Source organism: Poecilia latipinna, unplaced genomic scaffold, assembly GCF_001443285.1.
Source record: "Poecilia latipinna isolate Pla-1442-1.1 unplaced genomic scaffold, P_latipinna-1.0 Scaffold108, whole genome shotgun sequence".
NCBI classification, from domain to species: Eukaryota; Metazoa; Chordata; class Actinopteri; order Cyprinodontiformes; family Poeciliidae; genus Poecilia; species Poecilia latipinna.
The window spans coordinates 62562-80102 of record NW_015112724.1 but is presented as its reverse complement, the minus strand read 5'-3'; the positions used below and the strand labels follow the sequence as shown (position 1 = coordinate 80102).

General features: G+C 35.0%; 1 protein-coding gene and 1 long non-coding RNA gene across 2 annotated transcripts; both read left to right on the top strand.

Moving 5' to 3' along the window:
* Nucleotides 1-582: 582 nt before the first annotated feature.
* On the top strand, nt 583-6833 carry LOC106944674 (uncharacterized). The gene is made up of 9 exons (XM_015027858.1): nt 583-840; nt 1830-1967; nt 2780-2921; nt 3928-4105; nt 4817-4958; nt 5305-5442; nt 6040-6095; nt 6197-6282; nt 6478-6833. Exons 4-9 carry the CDS (start codon nt 3988-3990, stop codon nt 6589-6591), a joined length of 654 nt encoding a protein of 217 aa, XP_014883344.1. The 5' UTR covers nt 583-840; nt 1830-1967; nt 2780-2921; nt 3928-3987; the 3' UTR covers nt 6592-6833.
* Nucleotides 6834-14401: 7568 nt separating this feature from the next.
* On the top strand, nt 14402-15726 carry LOC106944682 (uncharacterized). Its single transcript, XR_001424389.1, has 3 exons — nt 14402-14431; nt 14497-14570; nt 15614-15726. It is a non-coding gene; the product is annotated as an uncharacterized LOC106944682 (long non-coding RNA).
* Nucleotides 15727-17541: the final 1815 nt, after the last annotated feature.

Genomic DNA, 17541 nt, shown 5'->3' with positions numbered 1-17541 from the left:
AAAGTGTCGGTTTTTCTATTTATCCCAAATATAATAATGTTACTAAATTGTTATTCAGACATGAATTTGTGTTTGTTGCTGGATTGAAAATCCCTGTTTTATTATGTATCGTGTTTTTAAACAAAGGCAAATTTCCACATGTTTGTGAACAATAGATTATTATTGTTATGATTATTAACGTTTGTAATTTTAAAGTTGTAAAATTTCTCCGATAGAAAAATCACAAAAACCCCAAATATATAACAGGCTTAAAAATAAGACCTGCTCGTCCCCTCACCCCATTTAAATTCCTGTTAAATGTGAATATTTGGCCCACATTCATGTTAAAACTCCACCATCAGAGCGTCGAACGTCCAGGATGTCAGTGGAACCTGAGGGGAGGAGGAAGAGAGGAGAGGCTGTGGGAGTTTAAACCCTCCTGATCTCCAGCAGCTCAGTTCTCCTGCAGTCAGGTTGCTGCAACATGTTGCTCTCTGTGCTGCTGCTGCTGCTGCTCAGCGACGCTCAATCCTCTCATTTTCGTGGCACTATGATGACTTACTATCCAACAGACACTAACTCAGATGGATCCATCTCTGTAAGTAGATTTTTATTTTATACATTCCTCTATTTTTAAGTGTTTTAAAAACTGATTTCACGTCTTAAAATCCAACAGGTGATCCTTCGCTTTAAGTTTAACCACCAAGCCTGCGCTGATGGTACTTATTCTTGTTCTGGAAACTGTGGTAGTGAAAGTACGATTCTTGTAAATACCAAGATTGATGAAGTCTCTGGTTCTTGGTGTCAGAGTGAAAAAATCACAACTCGGCGTCTTCCCAACAACTCTCCACTGCAGCTTGTGTGAGTCCACATTTAAAATGTTTAAATCAAAGTTCAGCTGTTTAAATCAGGGGTGTCCAAAGTGAGGCTCCGGGGCCATTTGTGGCCAGTAAACTGATTTTGTGCGGCCCCCAAATGCAATTAAAAAATTATGCAAATTTGGCCAGATAGAGATTTTTAATTTATAATCAGGGTAAAGTGGTTACCAACATGATTTTCTTACAAAGTACAACACAAAGTATTCATCTCTTTATAACCAAGTTAAACAAAAGGTAAAACTGAATTTATACAGAAACTTTGACTGAAAATGTGACTTTACTGCACCCAAATCAGCTTTTTCTCTTTCTTACACTTGGCTAATTATGGCAAGTATTTTGAAACAAAATGACCCAGATCCTGTTCTTATTACTGAGAATAAATGTATTCAGTCAAAGCCAAAAGAAACAGAAAACTAAATGTATTTCTTTTAATACAGAAAATGTGCAAAATTAAAGTAGTAAACCTAATGCAAAAAACTCAATCTTAAAATTTTCTAAAAAAAAAAAAATTAAATAACAAAAACCAACATTTGCTAAGAAAACAAACAGATTTTTTGATTAATATCAGACATTTTTGTTTTCAAAATACTTGGTCATTTCTGAATTTCAAATGAAAAATGTTCTTTTGAAAAATTTTCACAAAATAATGAGTTTTTGGTGGAAATGCACTAATTTTATTCAGTCTGCAGCAGCTCTAGTAAACTGTCATAAAAATTGCTGTCAAGTTTTGGATCTACAATAAATATCAAAGTCCTTTAATTTCTTGATTTTCGGTGCCTACAATTTTGGCCCACTTGGTAAAAGTTTGGACCTCCTGGTTTAAATCATCAATATGAGGAGAGATTAGAAACTCAGAAGCTTTATTAGCTCAACTAAATACCAAATCTATAAAGAGAATTCAATGATTTATTGACCCAGAACTACAGTTGAACAAACGTTCTTGTTAAAACCAATAATGAACGTTGATTACAGGTTTTCCAGCAGTGAATGGTTTACTAATTTAAATGGGATTGTAGCCTGGAGAGCAGTGACCGACGTTGAGCTGAGGCAGCGATCCGACACCAAAAAACCAAACTCATCACCACAAACCACCGTGGTTCCCGCACTGAGGTAATTCTGCTGGTTTCTAAATCAATTCTTCTAATTAGTCGAAGCTGTGTAATTACTTATCATAAGTTGAAATCTAAATGCTACTCATTTCAATAAATGAACATAATGAATTCAGTCATAATTCTTTTACTTGTGTTAATTTGTCAGAGGAAGGGGTGACGTGACAAAAATGTTACAAAAAGAAAAGTTAATATTTTCTTACAAAACACAAATTATTTAAGTTTTAAACCATTTTAGTTTTTTTAGGAGGACTTAATGGATTTAACTTAAATAAACAGATTTGAGTTAAATCCATTAAAAATATGTCTAGAATTAAAACATAATTGTGAAATAAGTGTGTTAAGGTTTTAGGGATTCGAACCCAGAACCTTCTTACGCCAACGCAAAAGAGCTACAATTTAAACAGATTAAATCAGATTAAAGTTAATTTAATATGTTTTTTCGTTTTTGTGGCTGTTTACAATTCAATCTGCAATAGGAGTGGTTGGATTGATCCAAATATTGATAATATTGATACCAAGTTGGTAAACGTATTGAATCGATGCTAAGAGGAAATCTGAAACTAACTTTATTTTTGTGTTGTAGTTTCTCGACTCTACCTCAAAAAGATATTTTGATTTCCAATGATAACGTTTTACACTAATTTTATTTAAGAATTTTTTTTCTGTTTATTGTTTACAGTGGGTTCTGTTTGATCACACAATTTAAAAATGAACGCACTGCATCAGATCTTCATATACGTCTTTGATATGAAGCAAATAAAAGCAGACATGTTTACATTAATTAATATCTTTTTGTTTTTGCTCCATTAGGGTTCCATCAAACTGTGCAGTAAACATCCCCCTGTTGGCCTTTGACCCCGATGGAGACCAGGTTCAGTGCAGATATGCTAACCTTTCTTTAACAGAATGTGCGTCGCCCTGCACACCTCCGCCTGTCCTCAGCCTCACTTCTGTAAGTAACGAGCTAATTTCATGTTAGAAAAACCCATTTTCCTAACAATGGATTTCCTGTTTGGTTATATTGTCTTGAGGGCAGACTTCCCAGTTAGCGCTCATATCTTAAACATCTCCTCTATCCCTTCTTCAGATTGATTTTAAAATTGTGCAAATGGGAATTATGGAAATAAATAAGTTGAATTGAAACACTTTTTTCCAAGTACACCTCGCTGCAGCAAACAGAAAGAGAGGGGAACGGACCACCGTCAGTCTCATACCTCATTTGGAAATGGGGGCATTACACTCCGGAAATGAAGGGGGCGCTATTTCCTATATTACCGCGGTCTCTCGTTTTTATTTTCTTTTGAGATCTGGGATATATCTTCATCTTTAGTAAGGAGCTCCTCTCTCAGCCTGCATTTGAACTTTTCTCTTTTATTTACTTCAGCGCAGCTCACAGTTCTTAAATTCTGCAGTTTTCTGCGTACTTCTAAATCTGCTCCTTAGTTGCGTCTTTTGGGTCTGCTACTGCCTCTACTGGCGTGGGGGTGGTAACACAACTCACAAATACTGAATCAGAATACCACAAAGTTTTTATTATTTACGATTAATTCCGGCATTACTGGCACTGAAAAGATTCTCTAAACTTTTAAATTTTCTTAAGGATGTAGTGCTAATTAAAGGACATAAACCTGAAAGTGGTTTCAGTTTCACTCAATTTCTAACCTGTTGAAACTGTGGCAAATTTTAAAATTAGGTACTTCACCACGGCTGTAGCAGGGAATGAAATTAACCTGAGGATAACTCTTATAATATACGGTAAATTCCAAAAATAGAAGATAACAATTTAGTTGCTAAATTGTAGATATCAGTGGGATACAATGCTTATGTTAACAGCTAACTGAATAAAAATAAAAGACAAAAATGTCTAATCAGAAATCAGTTTGAGTCATTTGAATGCATCATCCAAGTTACTAATCTGACACCTTGTTTTAATGTTGTGGTTTCTCTGTTTTTTGCAGACCTGCATCCTGTCATTCAAGGGAACGTCCAGCAGTAATGAAGGCTGGTACGCCGTCCAGATGGTGATGGAGGATTTTCCCCGACAATCCATCTCCCTGACTCAGTATAACGGGTCACAGGTCGTAAAAACTACCAGCGATGCCATCAGCAAGATACCGATCCAGTTCCCCTTTCAAGGTACAGTCATCTTTTCACCTGGTTACCATAGTAACAGCAATGATGAGCAAAATGGACATTAGATTGGTTTATGTTAGGTGTTAATTATGTCCTAAAGCTAAAGAAAACCCAACAGTAGGGTTTTTAAAAATCAAAAATAATAAATAAGACCAGTTAAGAAAATGTAATTTTATTGCCAGAGTGTGTCCATAAAGTGAGCAGTGTCTGGACTCAGTACTCAGTTTGGACTGGTTTTGCATGAATTACTGACTTTATTATGGCCTCTAAAGTTGTCCTGCAGGTAATAACCACACCCTCTATTACTCCGGTATCAAACTGAAGGCCTGGGGGCCAAATCTGGCCCGCTGTAGCTTTTTATGTGGCCCTGTAGACTGGAAATTACACCAATAAGTCACAAATCAGCAAAATTCACAAAAAATCAACAAATCCGCACATTTTTTTCCTGACCTTTACTGCAATTATTTTTCTCTAAATTGTTCGTCGTTTCCTGTTGTTGATCACATGACTTGTGTGATTTGATTTGATTTCCATTGCAGTTTTTTCTTTTAAAAGTCAAAAATGTGAGCTTTTCTGTAATTGCCGTGCTTTCGTTAAATGAATTTATTTCTGTAATTCCAATTTGCTCAGTTTTGGTTTTTGCTTCTAAACAGAATAGCATTTACATTTTCAGTTCACGATGCCTGACGTTGTTTCGCTCCTGATGTTTTCCAGTGGATCCTGCAGTATCTTCCTGCACAGAAGGATTTTATCGGCCGAGATTTGTGAGTCCAACTCCAGAACACGGAGCTCAGCTTCCCATTTTTTCCAATCAGGCCGTGCAGATCAGCATACAAGCAGAGGCGACTAATTCTGCGTAAGGAAATGCAAAACACATGAAAAGTAGATTCAGTAGAAAGAAAACAAAAGGTAGTGCATGCATATGTCCCTTTATTTGAATCAGGTTGTGTTTGGTTACATTTGACTCAAGCTGGAATTGGAGCGAATCTTTTATCCCGGGGAAAAAATGTATAGAGATCACATGGAATAAATGTTAGAAAAACAATTTCTGTTCTGATAGTTTCAGTTTTCTTGAATGTAAGGACAGTCTAATGGAATTGCTTCTCTTTTTCAATAAAAAAAACATTCAAATGTTCAAGAAACAGCTGATCTATTTGTAGGTAACATTTGAAACACCTCTGTATATTTTATAATTGATAAAGGATCACTGAGCTGCTGTTCAGCGGGCCGAACAACGTGGTCAAGACTTCATCAGGATCAGGAAGTTTCACTCTGACATGGAAACCATCTGCAAGCGAGGAAGGACAGAGCCACCCCATCTGCTTTGTTGTCCAAGCAAAGTCAGTATTTTTATCACCAAAAGGTTTATAAAATGTGCAGAGGAAGTACTGGAATATACTGAGAGAAATAAAGAACTGCTGTGTTCCCTGCTGGTCAGGATGGATAAAAATGTGATTTACTGCAGAAGCGAATTTCACACTGCAAACTTTTGAAGAGACTTTTGAAGAGGATCTTTCCTCAATGTCAAGTTTAGTTTATTTGTATATTATTTCTATGACTGGCTGTTTTTAAAGTTACACAGTAAAAAATTAACAGCAATATTGTCGTATATTTGGTCTGTTAAACAGAAAAAAAGTGGGTTTTCATCAAATTCAAACAAAAATGTAAAATTCACAAGCTAAATATTTAGTTTACAAAATATGCATTTAGCTTTCAAACTAAATATTTAGCTAGAAAGGTAAATATTTAGTTTGCAAACTTGATTTTTATACCTCTGGAAATCGGCACCAGCACCCTTTGCCACCCCTCTAGGGATAAGCATGTAGGTGATGTCATATGGATGGAAGGATGGACTTATGGTTTAGTTCTCAAACTAAATGTTTGGTTCAAAACTAAATATTTGAAAAAAGTTAATGTTTAAAAATCTACCTCCACAGTGTCGACGCTTCTGTTTTTCAGTCTGCGCTTCGATGTGTCGTTGTGAATGTTATAAGTAAGTCTAATTTTCTGCTTGTTTTTCTCATTTTCCTCTTGTTTGCATTTATTTATTCATTGTTTTGTGACCTGATCGTGTTTCTGCTGTTTTATTCACAGAACCACCGATTTATATCCGTGTTCTGAGGATGAAGATCTCAACCACGCTCTCACTAAAGGACAATAAAAATGCCATCCAAGATTCAGTCAGTATCTATGTTGAGAATAATGTCAAAAAGTAGCAGGTTAATTAAACCTGTTTAGATTTTTATTTATTTATTTTAAATCTGCTGCGCTGGTTTTGTACTCGCATCCAGTGGATTAACCCAGATTCTTAACATGTTTTATTTTTGGTCCAGTTATGATTGCATCCTAACTAAAACCTGCATTTGCTTTTCCAGATTAGAGAAGAACTGATAACGAACCGCGGCTTTCCGCCATTCATAGCTGTGCGCCTGCTGAGCGACGGGTTAGGTGGTGACAGCACAGTGGCGCCCCCTAGTGGCCAGCTTTGAGAATGAGCCATTTTGTGGAAAGGCGCTGGACACGGAGCCACTTTATCTGGACACAACACAACCTGTTGACATTACAACCTAACTTCAGCGGCTTCAAACAATATATTTACAATTAGTATATTTTAACTGTAATCTATTAGAATCGTTCATCTTTTCATCGATCTGCTATTGATGTTTTCCCTCAGATGTTCTCACACTTTTAAATAATTTCTTAATGTCAGGTCCTTGGATCTCTGTAAAGAAATATTTTATGTCGTTTATTGTATTTAAAGGTAGAAAGTGCTTATTATTTTTTAAAACCTGCAAGAAATATAGTTAGTTTTTTCCCTGAACTTGTTTTTAGAAATGTTTACATGTGTTTTCATTTTGTACAAAATAGTATGAGAACCATGCTAATAAAAAAATAAAGCAAAATTATGACATAAAATTACGAGGATAAAAAACAAACGTATGACAAAGTCATAGTGTTGCGAGAATAAAATGGTAATATTATGAATAATTTCTTCTTGATTTTATTTATTATTTTCTTAGCCGCAGATGTGACATTTATTGAATTTAAATTGTTTTTTTGTCTAATTTAGAATAAATATAAGGCATGACAAAAACATGGTTGCCTTCAGTGCTTAATTCTCTTCACCAAGAACACACTTAACTTGACTTCATTTGCCATTTGATTTAATAATTTTTACTGAACTTCTCTGCAGTTTTTGTAAAATTATTTCAACCTTTGACTCTTTGTGATTTAATTACAGAACCACTAAACCGACAGAGTTTTTATCTACTCTCTGTACAGCATCAACAATTTAGATTTTACTTCTTTATTTGTTTGTTTTTCTTTTTAACAAGAAAAAAAAAATAAGAAAATGGTAAAATAATATTGTTGTCGTCTGTTATGCACTTACACAGGTTTGCCAGCAGGTGGCAGTAAACCTAAAAATGTCTTATGTGGCTCCTGACAGTTACGACTTGGGACAAAACGTCATCATTCACCACTTTGACCTTCCAGAGACATTTCAGTGGAGCAAAAAATACTTTTTAAATGTTTATATTAATACTGCAAATACATGAAAATGTTTATTTATCCTGTTTTGTTTTCCCTAAAGTTTATGATATTTTCACAAACACTAAAAGCTAAAGAGACACAGAGGCAGGAAGCAACTAATTACTTTTGCACAGTTATCTTCATTTGAGTAACTTGGACAAAATGTACTTTTAGGAGTATTTTTTACTACACTGTACTATTTATTTTTACCAGGGTAACATTACTATGAAGCACCACTGACTTGAGAAATAATTTTCTCTACTTGTTTCCATAACCACAAGTAGAACAAAAATAATAAAGATTCATATGATCAAAGGTGCAGTTTTTAACCTTCATACATATTTTTTCTTTTGCTTATTTGTTGAAAATGTCACCATGTCGTTAAAGTATAATATGAGACAAATAACCTGTGAAAAACATCAAGCTCCTCCGTTTCCTCCTGTTGCCAACGAGAGACAACCAATCAGAGCAAGGAGGCGGGTCTTGATGCTGTCAATCAAGCTTGTGTGCATGCCGCTCCACCTCTTCCCTCCATTGCTCTCTGCTTCTTCCTGATAACAGCTAGTCAGCTAGTAATGCTAAGGCTACTTAGCATGGCTAGTAATGGCAGTGAATAAACAGTTTGCTGTTCCTAACAACGATGCAAATCAACATCAGAGCAGAGGAAAACTTTGAATAGGACAAAAATAAATGCATCTGGGTTTCACAGGAAACCATAAAACCTCATCTGTGTTAAAACTCAACGCACATATTTGCATGAATCCTGATAACTCAAATGTAAATGTAGAACAAATATATTTAACTTTAAAGTTATTAAAATGTCAGAACTCAGGAGCTGTTGGAGGAAAACAGAGTTATCTGATAATCATTTACCTGCGTTCAGGCAACTAACTCGATTAATTTCAGTGTTTGAAAAAATACAAAAACAAACTGATGAATTTATAGGTTTATTTAAAAATTTATTTTCGTTTACCTTTCAGTTTCATGTAAAAATGTATCACATGGTTATTTAAAACTGTAGATTAGATACAAACGAGTAATTTAAAGCTGGATAAACATGGAAAATAACCAGACTCAGCAATACAAAAACCTCTTCTTTCATATCATGTCGTAAATATTAAAATATGGTTTATATTTACAACATTGCGGCTCCACCTGCATGGCCAGGATTTTTTTTTTCCTGCTTGATGTTACAGTTAGAGTTATAAAAAAACCCCAGACCAAAACAAAACAAAAAACAAACTAAACAGCTGCTGGAATAAATGATGAAGTTTAAACAGTGAGTTAAATGATCTGGACCCAAGCGGAGAGCATGAAGATTAAATGGAGCCGTTAGAATAAAGAATCATTGATGTTTTAAAAGAGGAAGTTCAGAGTTAAATGGAAATTTGCAAACTAACTTCAGTTTAACTTCCTGCATTTCCTGATTTCTCAGAATGGCAACAGTCTTTATCTCTGTTTTTCCTTGCATGTTAATCATGTGAAATGTGAATATTTGGCCCACATTCATGTTAAAACTCCACCATCAGAGTGTCGAACGTCCAGGATGTCAGTGGAAACTGAGGGGAGGAGGATGAGAGGAGAGGCTGTGGGAGTTTAAACCCTCCTGATCTCCAGCAGCTCAGTTCTCCTGCAGTCAGGTTGCTGCAACATGTTGCTCTCTGTGCTGCTGCTGCTGCTGCTCAGCGACGCTCAATCCTCTCATTATCGTGGCACTATGATGACTTACTATCCAACAGAAACCAATTCAGACGGATCCATCTCTGTAAGTGGATTATTTATACATTCCTCTATTTTTAAGTGTTTTAAAACTTGATCTCACTTCTTAACCAACAGGTGATCCTTCGCTTTAAGTTTAACTTCGATTCTTGCCAAGATGGTACATTTGGCTGCCCACTTGGAAACTGTGGTAGTGAAAGTACGATTCTTTCAAATACCAAGATTGATGAAGTCTCTGGTTCTTGGTGTCAGAGTGAAAAAATCACAACTCGGCGGCTTCCCAACAACTCTCCATTTCAGCTTGTGTGAGTCCACGTTTAAATGTTTAATCCAATATTTCATATTCGCTGTAAACATAATATTTGTTTAAATCTTCGGTATGAGGAGAGATTAGAAAGTCAGGAGCTTTATTTGCTCAACAAAACCAAACATTTTTTGTAAATTATGACATTACAAACTTACTTTATCGCATGTTTCACCATTGACTGGATAATTCAGTTATTTATTGAGACAAATCTGAAGTTATAAGAGAAGTTTTTGTCTCCATCTGAAAACCTTTTCTGATCGTCCAATCCAGGTTTACTGGTGGAGATTGGTTATCTAATTGTCATAGCATTGGATCCTGGAGAGCAGTGACTGGTATTGACCTGAGGAACCGGTCCGACACCAACAGACCCAACTCATCACCACAAACCACCATCTTTCCAGCTCTGAGGTGATTCTGCTGCCATCTGGATCACAAGTTATGAATTTCATGAAAAGATGATGATAAATTTGGGTATAATTAGTGAAATTCATATTCAGATGAGTTTATCTGTCGACAGCAGGTTTTAATTCGAATAGCGTTTTTAAAGTTGCTTTAATTTTAAGTTTTCTTTTGATCTTGCAAGACTTGTGGCATTAACTGTGAAACAATTGTGAGCTGAAGTTTCAGTAAAGAGCTTTTAATTAGATGTTTTAATTAATCCGTCAAATTTAAATTCAAAAAACTTTATTGATCCCAGAGGGAAACTAAATATTGCTGTAACTCATATGATCAATTCTTACAGCTGGACAGCAGTTCAACAATCTAAACGTTTACTTACTAAATCATTTTTAGTCTTGCAATTAATAAATATATGAGTAAAGGAGGAAAAATGCATCAAGATATAGGAGCCTGTGAGGAATTTTAAGAAGTATAAATTATAAGGTTAATCAGGCAAAAAGAGCAAAACATGAGTGATCAGTGAACACAGCCATGTTCCACAGTGATGGATGCATCTTTTCCCCTCAGAGTTCCTTCAAACTGTCAGAGAAATATCAGCCTGTTGGCCTTTGACCCCGATGGAGACGAGGTTAAATGCAGATATGCCAGTTCCTCGTCAGAGTGTGCGTCCTGCACACCTCCGTCTGTCCTCAGCCTCTCACCTGTGAGTAACAAGCAGATTTATTCATAAACACATTCAGTTCAAAATGATCAAAACTTAACAGAAAATTACATTACAGTGGCAGAAAACGTGGATCAATGAAAAAGTTTTGTTTAAATAAAGTCTCATAGTTATGTGATAAGTTTACTTCCCCCTATATGTGAGGATGCACTTCCTTTTCCAAAAACCCTCCATGATGTGATTTCTTTCTACCACAGATTACTGATCGTAGCGTCACAGAACCTCTTCAAAACTCCAAACTAAACCTTGAACTACATGTGTCTTCAGCTTTTCCATCTTTAGTTCCTCTGCACCAAAGCTTAGAATACTATGATTTATTTAAATACATTGTGCTAATCTGGCAGCTTCTGTCTGTGTTTTTGCAGACCTGCATCCTGTCATTCAGATCAACTTCCAGCTGTAGTTCAAACTGGTACGCCGTCCAGATGGTGATGGAGGATTTCCCCCAAAAGTCCATCACTCTGACTCAGTATAACGGGTCAAAGGTCATGAAAACTACCAACGATCCAATCAGCATGATACCTGTCCAGTTTGCTTTTCTAGGTACGATCACCTGGTTACCATAGTAACAACAACAAGGAGCAAAATTACAGGGATTAATTTCAGGTGTTTAGTTGTATTGATTGTGTTCAGCAGCTCAGCTGGAAATCTCACAAATTAAGGTTTAAAATAAACAGTAAATGTTGGATTAACTGTCTGTCTGTCCGTTTATCCATCCATCCTGCATTAAAATGACTTTTTCTTTGGTCTTATTTTATTTCCTATCATCTTTAAATATCACAGTAAAAGACAAACAGTTTAAATACATTGTGTAATGAATTTAGTTAAAACAGGAGTTTCACTTGTTGGATTACTGGAATAAATCATTGTAATAATGTGCTGTGATGTAATGTGATGTAATACTTTATCACATTAAGATTCATCTTCTAAACTCGTTTCTGCAGGATAATTTATACCGTAAACATGATTTACACACAAACTGATCTGCATTAGCAGAACTGATGCTGTTTCTCTCTTGCTGTCTTCCAGTGGATTCTGCTGCTTCATCCTGCACAGACGGCGTTTATCTGCCCAAATTTGTGTTTCCAACTCCAGAACATGGAGCTCGGTTCTACAGCCCCGTCAGTCAGACTCTGGAGATCAAAATCAGAGCAGAAGCAAAGAAGTCTCAGTAAGGAAACGCAAAACACATGAACAATACAGTGGCAACAAAACCAAATATGATAAATAGGGCAGATGCTTTATTTAAATCAGGTTGTGTTTGGTAACATTTGGCTTAAAGCTGCAGTTTGTTACTTTTATTTTACACAAAATATGGTAATTTTTTTTTACGTATTTGTAATGAGACAATCTGTGAAAACATCGATCTCCTCAACCTCCTCCTTGAGCTACTGTTACTGTCTGAAGAAATGCACCGCTAACGACCAATCAGTGCCAGGAGGAGGGGCGTAGCGCTGTCAATCACCTCATGTACTCGCTGCTAAATGTGCAGGACACAACCATGCACACACACACCTAGGGACAATTTAGAGAGACCGGCCCGAGTACCCAGAGAGAACCCAAACAAGCTCAGGGAGAGAGGCCCCAGGGTGGGAATCAAACCCAGAACCTTCTTGCTGCAAGGCAGCAGTGCTACCAACTGCAGCCCAGGAAATTGTCTTGTTATAAGTAAATTTATCTGCCAATAGAACCTGCACCTTTTCATCAATATTAAGGAATTATTTACTTAAAAAAGCTCCTGTATCTTGATGGTAAGTTAATTTAAAGTGTAATAAGATAAATGAGTAGGCTAAAAACACTTGGTAAGATTTTGTGTTTTTGCAGTGCAAACATCACATAGTAAACCTGTTATTATAATCAATAAAGGATCAATGGAGTCCTGTACAGCGGGCCGTACAACGTGGTCAAGAGTTCATCAGGATCGGGGAACTTCAGCCTGAAGTGGACGCCGTCTGCCAGTGAAGATGGACAGAGCCACCCCATCTGTTTCACTGTCCAAGCAAGGTCAGTATTTACACAGTCATAGTGATGATAATATGAACGTTTGTGAAAAACGTCTGAACAGTCCAACACTATCAGATTTTATAAGAACAGAAAAATTAAACAGACATTTTGACCAATATTTTTCTCTGAGTTTACAAAACAGTGTAAACTGAAAATGTTTTCAGTGATATGCAGCTCTGGAAAAATTAAGAGACTGATTAAATGCTCAGTTCTCAGATCTTACTTTTTACACGTTTATGTTTGAGTAAAATGAAGATTGTTCTTTTATTCTGTAAACTACTGACATGTTTCTGAAATACCAAGCAAAAATGTAGCTTTTATTTGCAGAAAATGAGAAATGGGGAAAATACCGAAAAAGATGCAGCACTTTCAGACCTAAAATAAAGAAAATAAGTTCATATTCATTTAGAAACGACAACACTAATGTTTTAACTCAGGAAGAGTTCAGAAATCAGTATTTGGTGGAAAAACCAGGAGGTTTTCAGTGGAGTTCAGGGCAGTGGGCTCTGAATTTTTCTAGAGCTGAATATGAGATTATAGCTCATTAATTATTAAGGCTCCAGACGCAGTAATGATGTTATAACGCAAAGTAAGCAAAATGTCAGGGGTTTTTCTTGATGTTTTCCATTTTTCTGACAAATTCATGGTAATGATTTAACCTTAATGAAGGTCCTCCATTAAGGTTAAACTTGTTACACTTGTATCTTTATTGTACCATAAAGTCTAGAATATGTAGAGGTCAGAGGTCATGGCATTAGCCACCGTTAGATAAAGACAAACTGGGAGTCATTCACTCATTTTCAGTCTACCAGTAAAAAATAAAAAAGATGCATATATACTTTTGATTATATTTGTATTCTTGTACACAGTGACCACTGGGTGGCGCTGTCCTTCTTCACAGCAGGAACAAACGATTTAATTTACATAGAAGATGAAAGTTTTTCCTGTTAAAACATTTTTTTTATCATGGTCCAAAATACTCTGGGAGTATTTTGATTATAATAAATTATAATAAATAATTATAATAAATCATTTTGAACATTATTTGATATTTAACCAGAAGTTGATAAAATACCCCAAAATTTTACTCAAGTAAGAGTAAAAAAGTATTTGGTAAAAATTCTACTCAGTTACTGAATATCTAATCAAATTATCAATCATTTGATAATTACATCATCGTACAGACCAAAATATTAGATGGATATTTTGGTATTTTAAAGACCAAAATGACAATAATTCAAATAAGTAACAAAATCAGGCAAAAGAAAAATGTTTACAAATCAGTTTCTTTCAATAATAATCTCATGAAACTTTAATAAAAACTGCAGGTGAGTATCTGGCGAATTTTGTTTAAAGTTCAACAGAGATACTTCAAAGTAAAAAGCACAGCGTGGTAAAAATGCTTAAGTGAGTAAATGTAGCCAGTTACTGCCCAGCTTTGTATTAAATATTAATTTTCCTGCACTGAATTATCTCCATAGTGTCTCCAGTTCTGTCTACCAGTCTGAGCTTCGGTGTGTCGTTGTGACGGTTGGAAACGGTGAGTCAGGTCACTGATTTATTCTTAGTTTTTAAAATTTTATTTCATGAACTCACGATGTTTCTGCTGTTTTCTCATCACCAGATCCAAGTCCTCCTCCCAAAACATGTAAGTAGGATGGAAACAGAACAGGAAGTAGTTCTTTCTACCATGCTGATCTCTTGTTCTTCCAGCTCGTCTTACGGTTCTGAAGCTGAAGATCTCGACTACGCTGCCACTGAAAGACAAGGATGAAATCGAGAAGGCGGTCAGTGATGTCCTGGACTTTAACACAAACCATCACAACCTGAATTTAATCCAAACTAATTTATCCCAAATGTCATTTCACCTAAATTAACTGTTAAAGTAAGAAACTATCAACTTCCACCCAATTCTTCTTCCTACAAACATAAATCAGCTTAAAAACTGTTAAAAAATGAAATATGGTGTATAGGATGGACCTATTTTAATGTTAAAAATATGTAAATTATTGTACATTTAAGGATGAGAATGTGAGATTTAAATATCAATCAATGTGGGAATAATTTAAGAGTTTATCTCTCATGGGGAAATTTAAATGTTTGTAGGTTGATGAATATCAGACGGACAGGAAGTCATGAGATCTTGTACCTGCTCCTTTTAAAACCAATTATATAAAATTGCATGTCAATCAGCATAATTTGTTTTACTTTTATTTTTCCCCTGTTTTTACTTTTTGTCTGTTTAAAATAAATAAATAAATAAATAAATAAATAAATAAAGCAGGGGTGTCCAAAGTGTGGTGCGGGGGCCAGTTTTGGTCCTTGATTGCAATACAAACTTGTTTTTCAGCTCCAGTTTGGAGGTTGATGCAGTTAAAAAAAATTTAATTGCTTTTCAAAGAAGACAGAAAATAAAGTCTCTTAAATATGGAAAAAATAATTTAATTAGATTTCATAGTAAACAGAACCACAAACATTCAGTGGCTTTTACTCGAGAACTAATTTCTTTTAGTAAACTCCACTAAATAAAACAAAACTTTGTGAAGAATGAGCGAATCAGATCTTGTTGATGAGAAAAACACAAAGTAATTCAAAAATAATAGAAAAACTATCAATATTTAATAATTTGTAGAGTTTTTTAAAATAAGGCAAACTTGCTAGATTTTGTTTCACATCTACAATAACTTAAAGTTCCTCTTCTATATAAATCTTTATTTTATTAAAATATTGTGTAGTGAAAGTTAAATTAAACATTTGACTTGTTTTCCATTTTTAATTAGAAGATTTTAAATGACTGTATCTAACATATATGTCATGTTTTCTTCTTCAGATTAAAGGTAAGCTGGTTGCAGGAGGGCTGCCTGCAGACATAAAGGTCCGTCTGCTCAGCTTCGGTCCAGCTAATAAAACCGCTGCCCCCTAGTGGCCAAATATGAGAATGAATCTGATCCCTGCAGGAAATGTGATTTAATCTGTTTTTGCTTCTTTTTACTCTTAATTAAATCAGGGAGTTATGGCTGTTTTCAGTAGAATTAGTGATGCCTGTGTCAATAGTTATTTTTTATGAAATAGGGAAACTTTCACAAATATTTATTATAAATTGCCAATATAAAGTAAACGGCATCACCTGAACTTTTTATTAAACTGATATTTACCGAGGGATTACTACTCTGTGTTCATGTGTAGCATTTATGCGTTTGGGATTTTAATATCCAATCTGCACTGTAAAACATTTGAGCCACATTTAGTTGTCTATCTTCACTCCGTAAGTGTAATAAATTTAGCCAGTTTTAGATTTTGAATCTAAATGTGAGTTTGTGAAAGATAAACTTACAGCAGTAAGTTGTGTTAACTTTTTAATAATACTGTCAGACCTGTCATAGAGTTGAAGAAACTGAGTTTTAGGATTGTACTTAAAAAACTGAAAGAAGAAAAAGAGTGGGAACTATTTCCCAGAATGCTTCTGTATCTTGAGAGCCTGGTGCTGCAAGGTTGGAGACCTTGTCCTGTCAGGCGACGGGGCCTGGATAATACCTGGATAAAACCTGGATAATACCTGGATAAAACCTGGATAAAACCTGGATAATACCTGGATAATACTTGGATAAAACCTGGATAAAACCTGGATAATACCTGGATAATACCTGAATAAAACCAGCGTTAAACGGACGGCGGAGTCCGGCGACGACAGGCGCTTAAATTACGTAACAAAAGTATGTTTTTATCTTTTTTAATCCTTTTTTTTTTACTGTTTATTCAATGTCACATGCTGTTTTTATTTTTTCTTTAATTATGTAAAGCACCTTGAAATGCCTTGCTGCTGAAATGTGCTGTACAAATAAAATTTGATTGATTGGATTAAATTAATCTCGCTTTTGTGTTTTATTAAGACAAATGTTTATTTTTATGCTTGAGGATAAGACCCTGTTCACACTAAATGTTTCATTGTGACGTTTAGTTAAATTAATTATCGGATCATAAATTTTGTTTATGCAATTTGAAAAACAAAACTTTAAAGTATTCTAAAGTAAAATAGATATTTATTTTAACTTGATATTGTGAGTAAAATAATAAAGAAATGTGACCTTCAACCAGATGAGGGCATTTTTTTCTTGCATATTATGAAATAATTTGGTTTAAATTGCAGCATTAAGTTAAAACTCACAATTCAAGATTAATGAACTTAAAATGTTTAGAAAGCTTGTCTTTTGTTAAATCAACTTCATGAACTTTAATCTTTGAGTTAAAACCAAAACTATTTTCTTATTAATTTAAATTTCATTTTCAAGGCAGCAGGTGGATTTTCATTTTCAAGTTAAACCATCTTCAAATGTTTGACAGTGTAGTTTAGTGAATATTGAATTTCTGCAATAGAGTAAATACATTGAACATTTACCCTGCATCTAAAAACTACATTAGTGCTTCAATATCAGTCTAAGAAATAAAAAAACTCCAAAATATTAAAAGCATGATTGATGATAGCTGTGAAGTTGTCAAACAGTGGAAAACACCTTAAGCGGTTCGGCCCAGTCCACATGTTCTGATCAAAGATTTGATCTGTAAACAGGAAGTGGCATCCAGAACTGAATCTGGTTGGACCGGTTCGTTTTCCCCTTCAGGGCGTCGACTCTTTGAACTTATCTGTGTTTCACAAAACGATGAGCTCAAGACAGATTAGAGAAAATAATTAGAATATTAGGTAAAACTTTATTTGAAGGGGGTTGAATAAGACTGACATGACACTGTCATGAACATGAC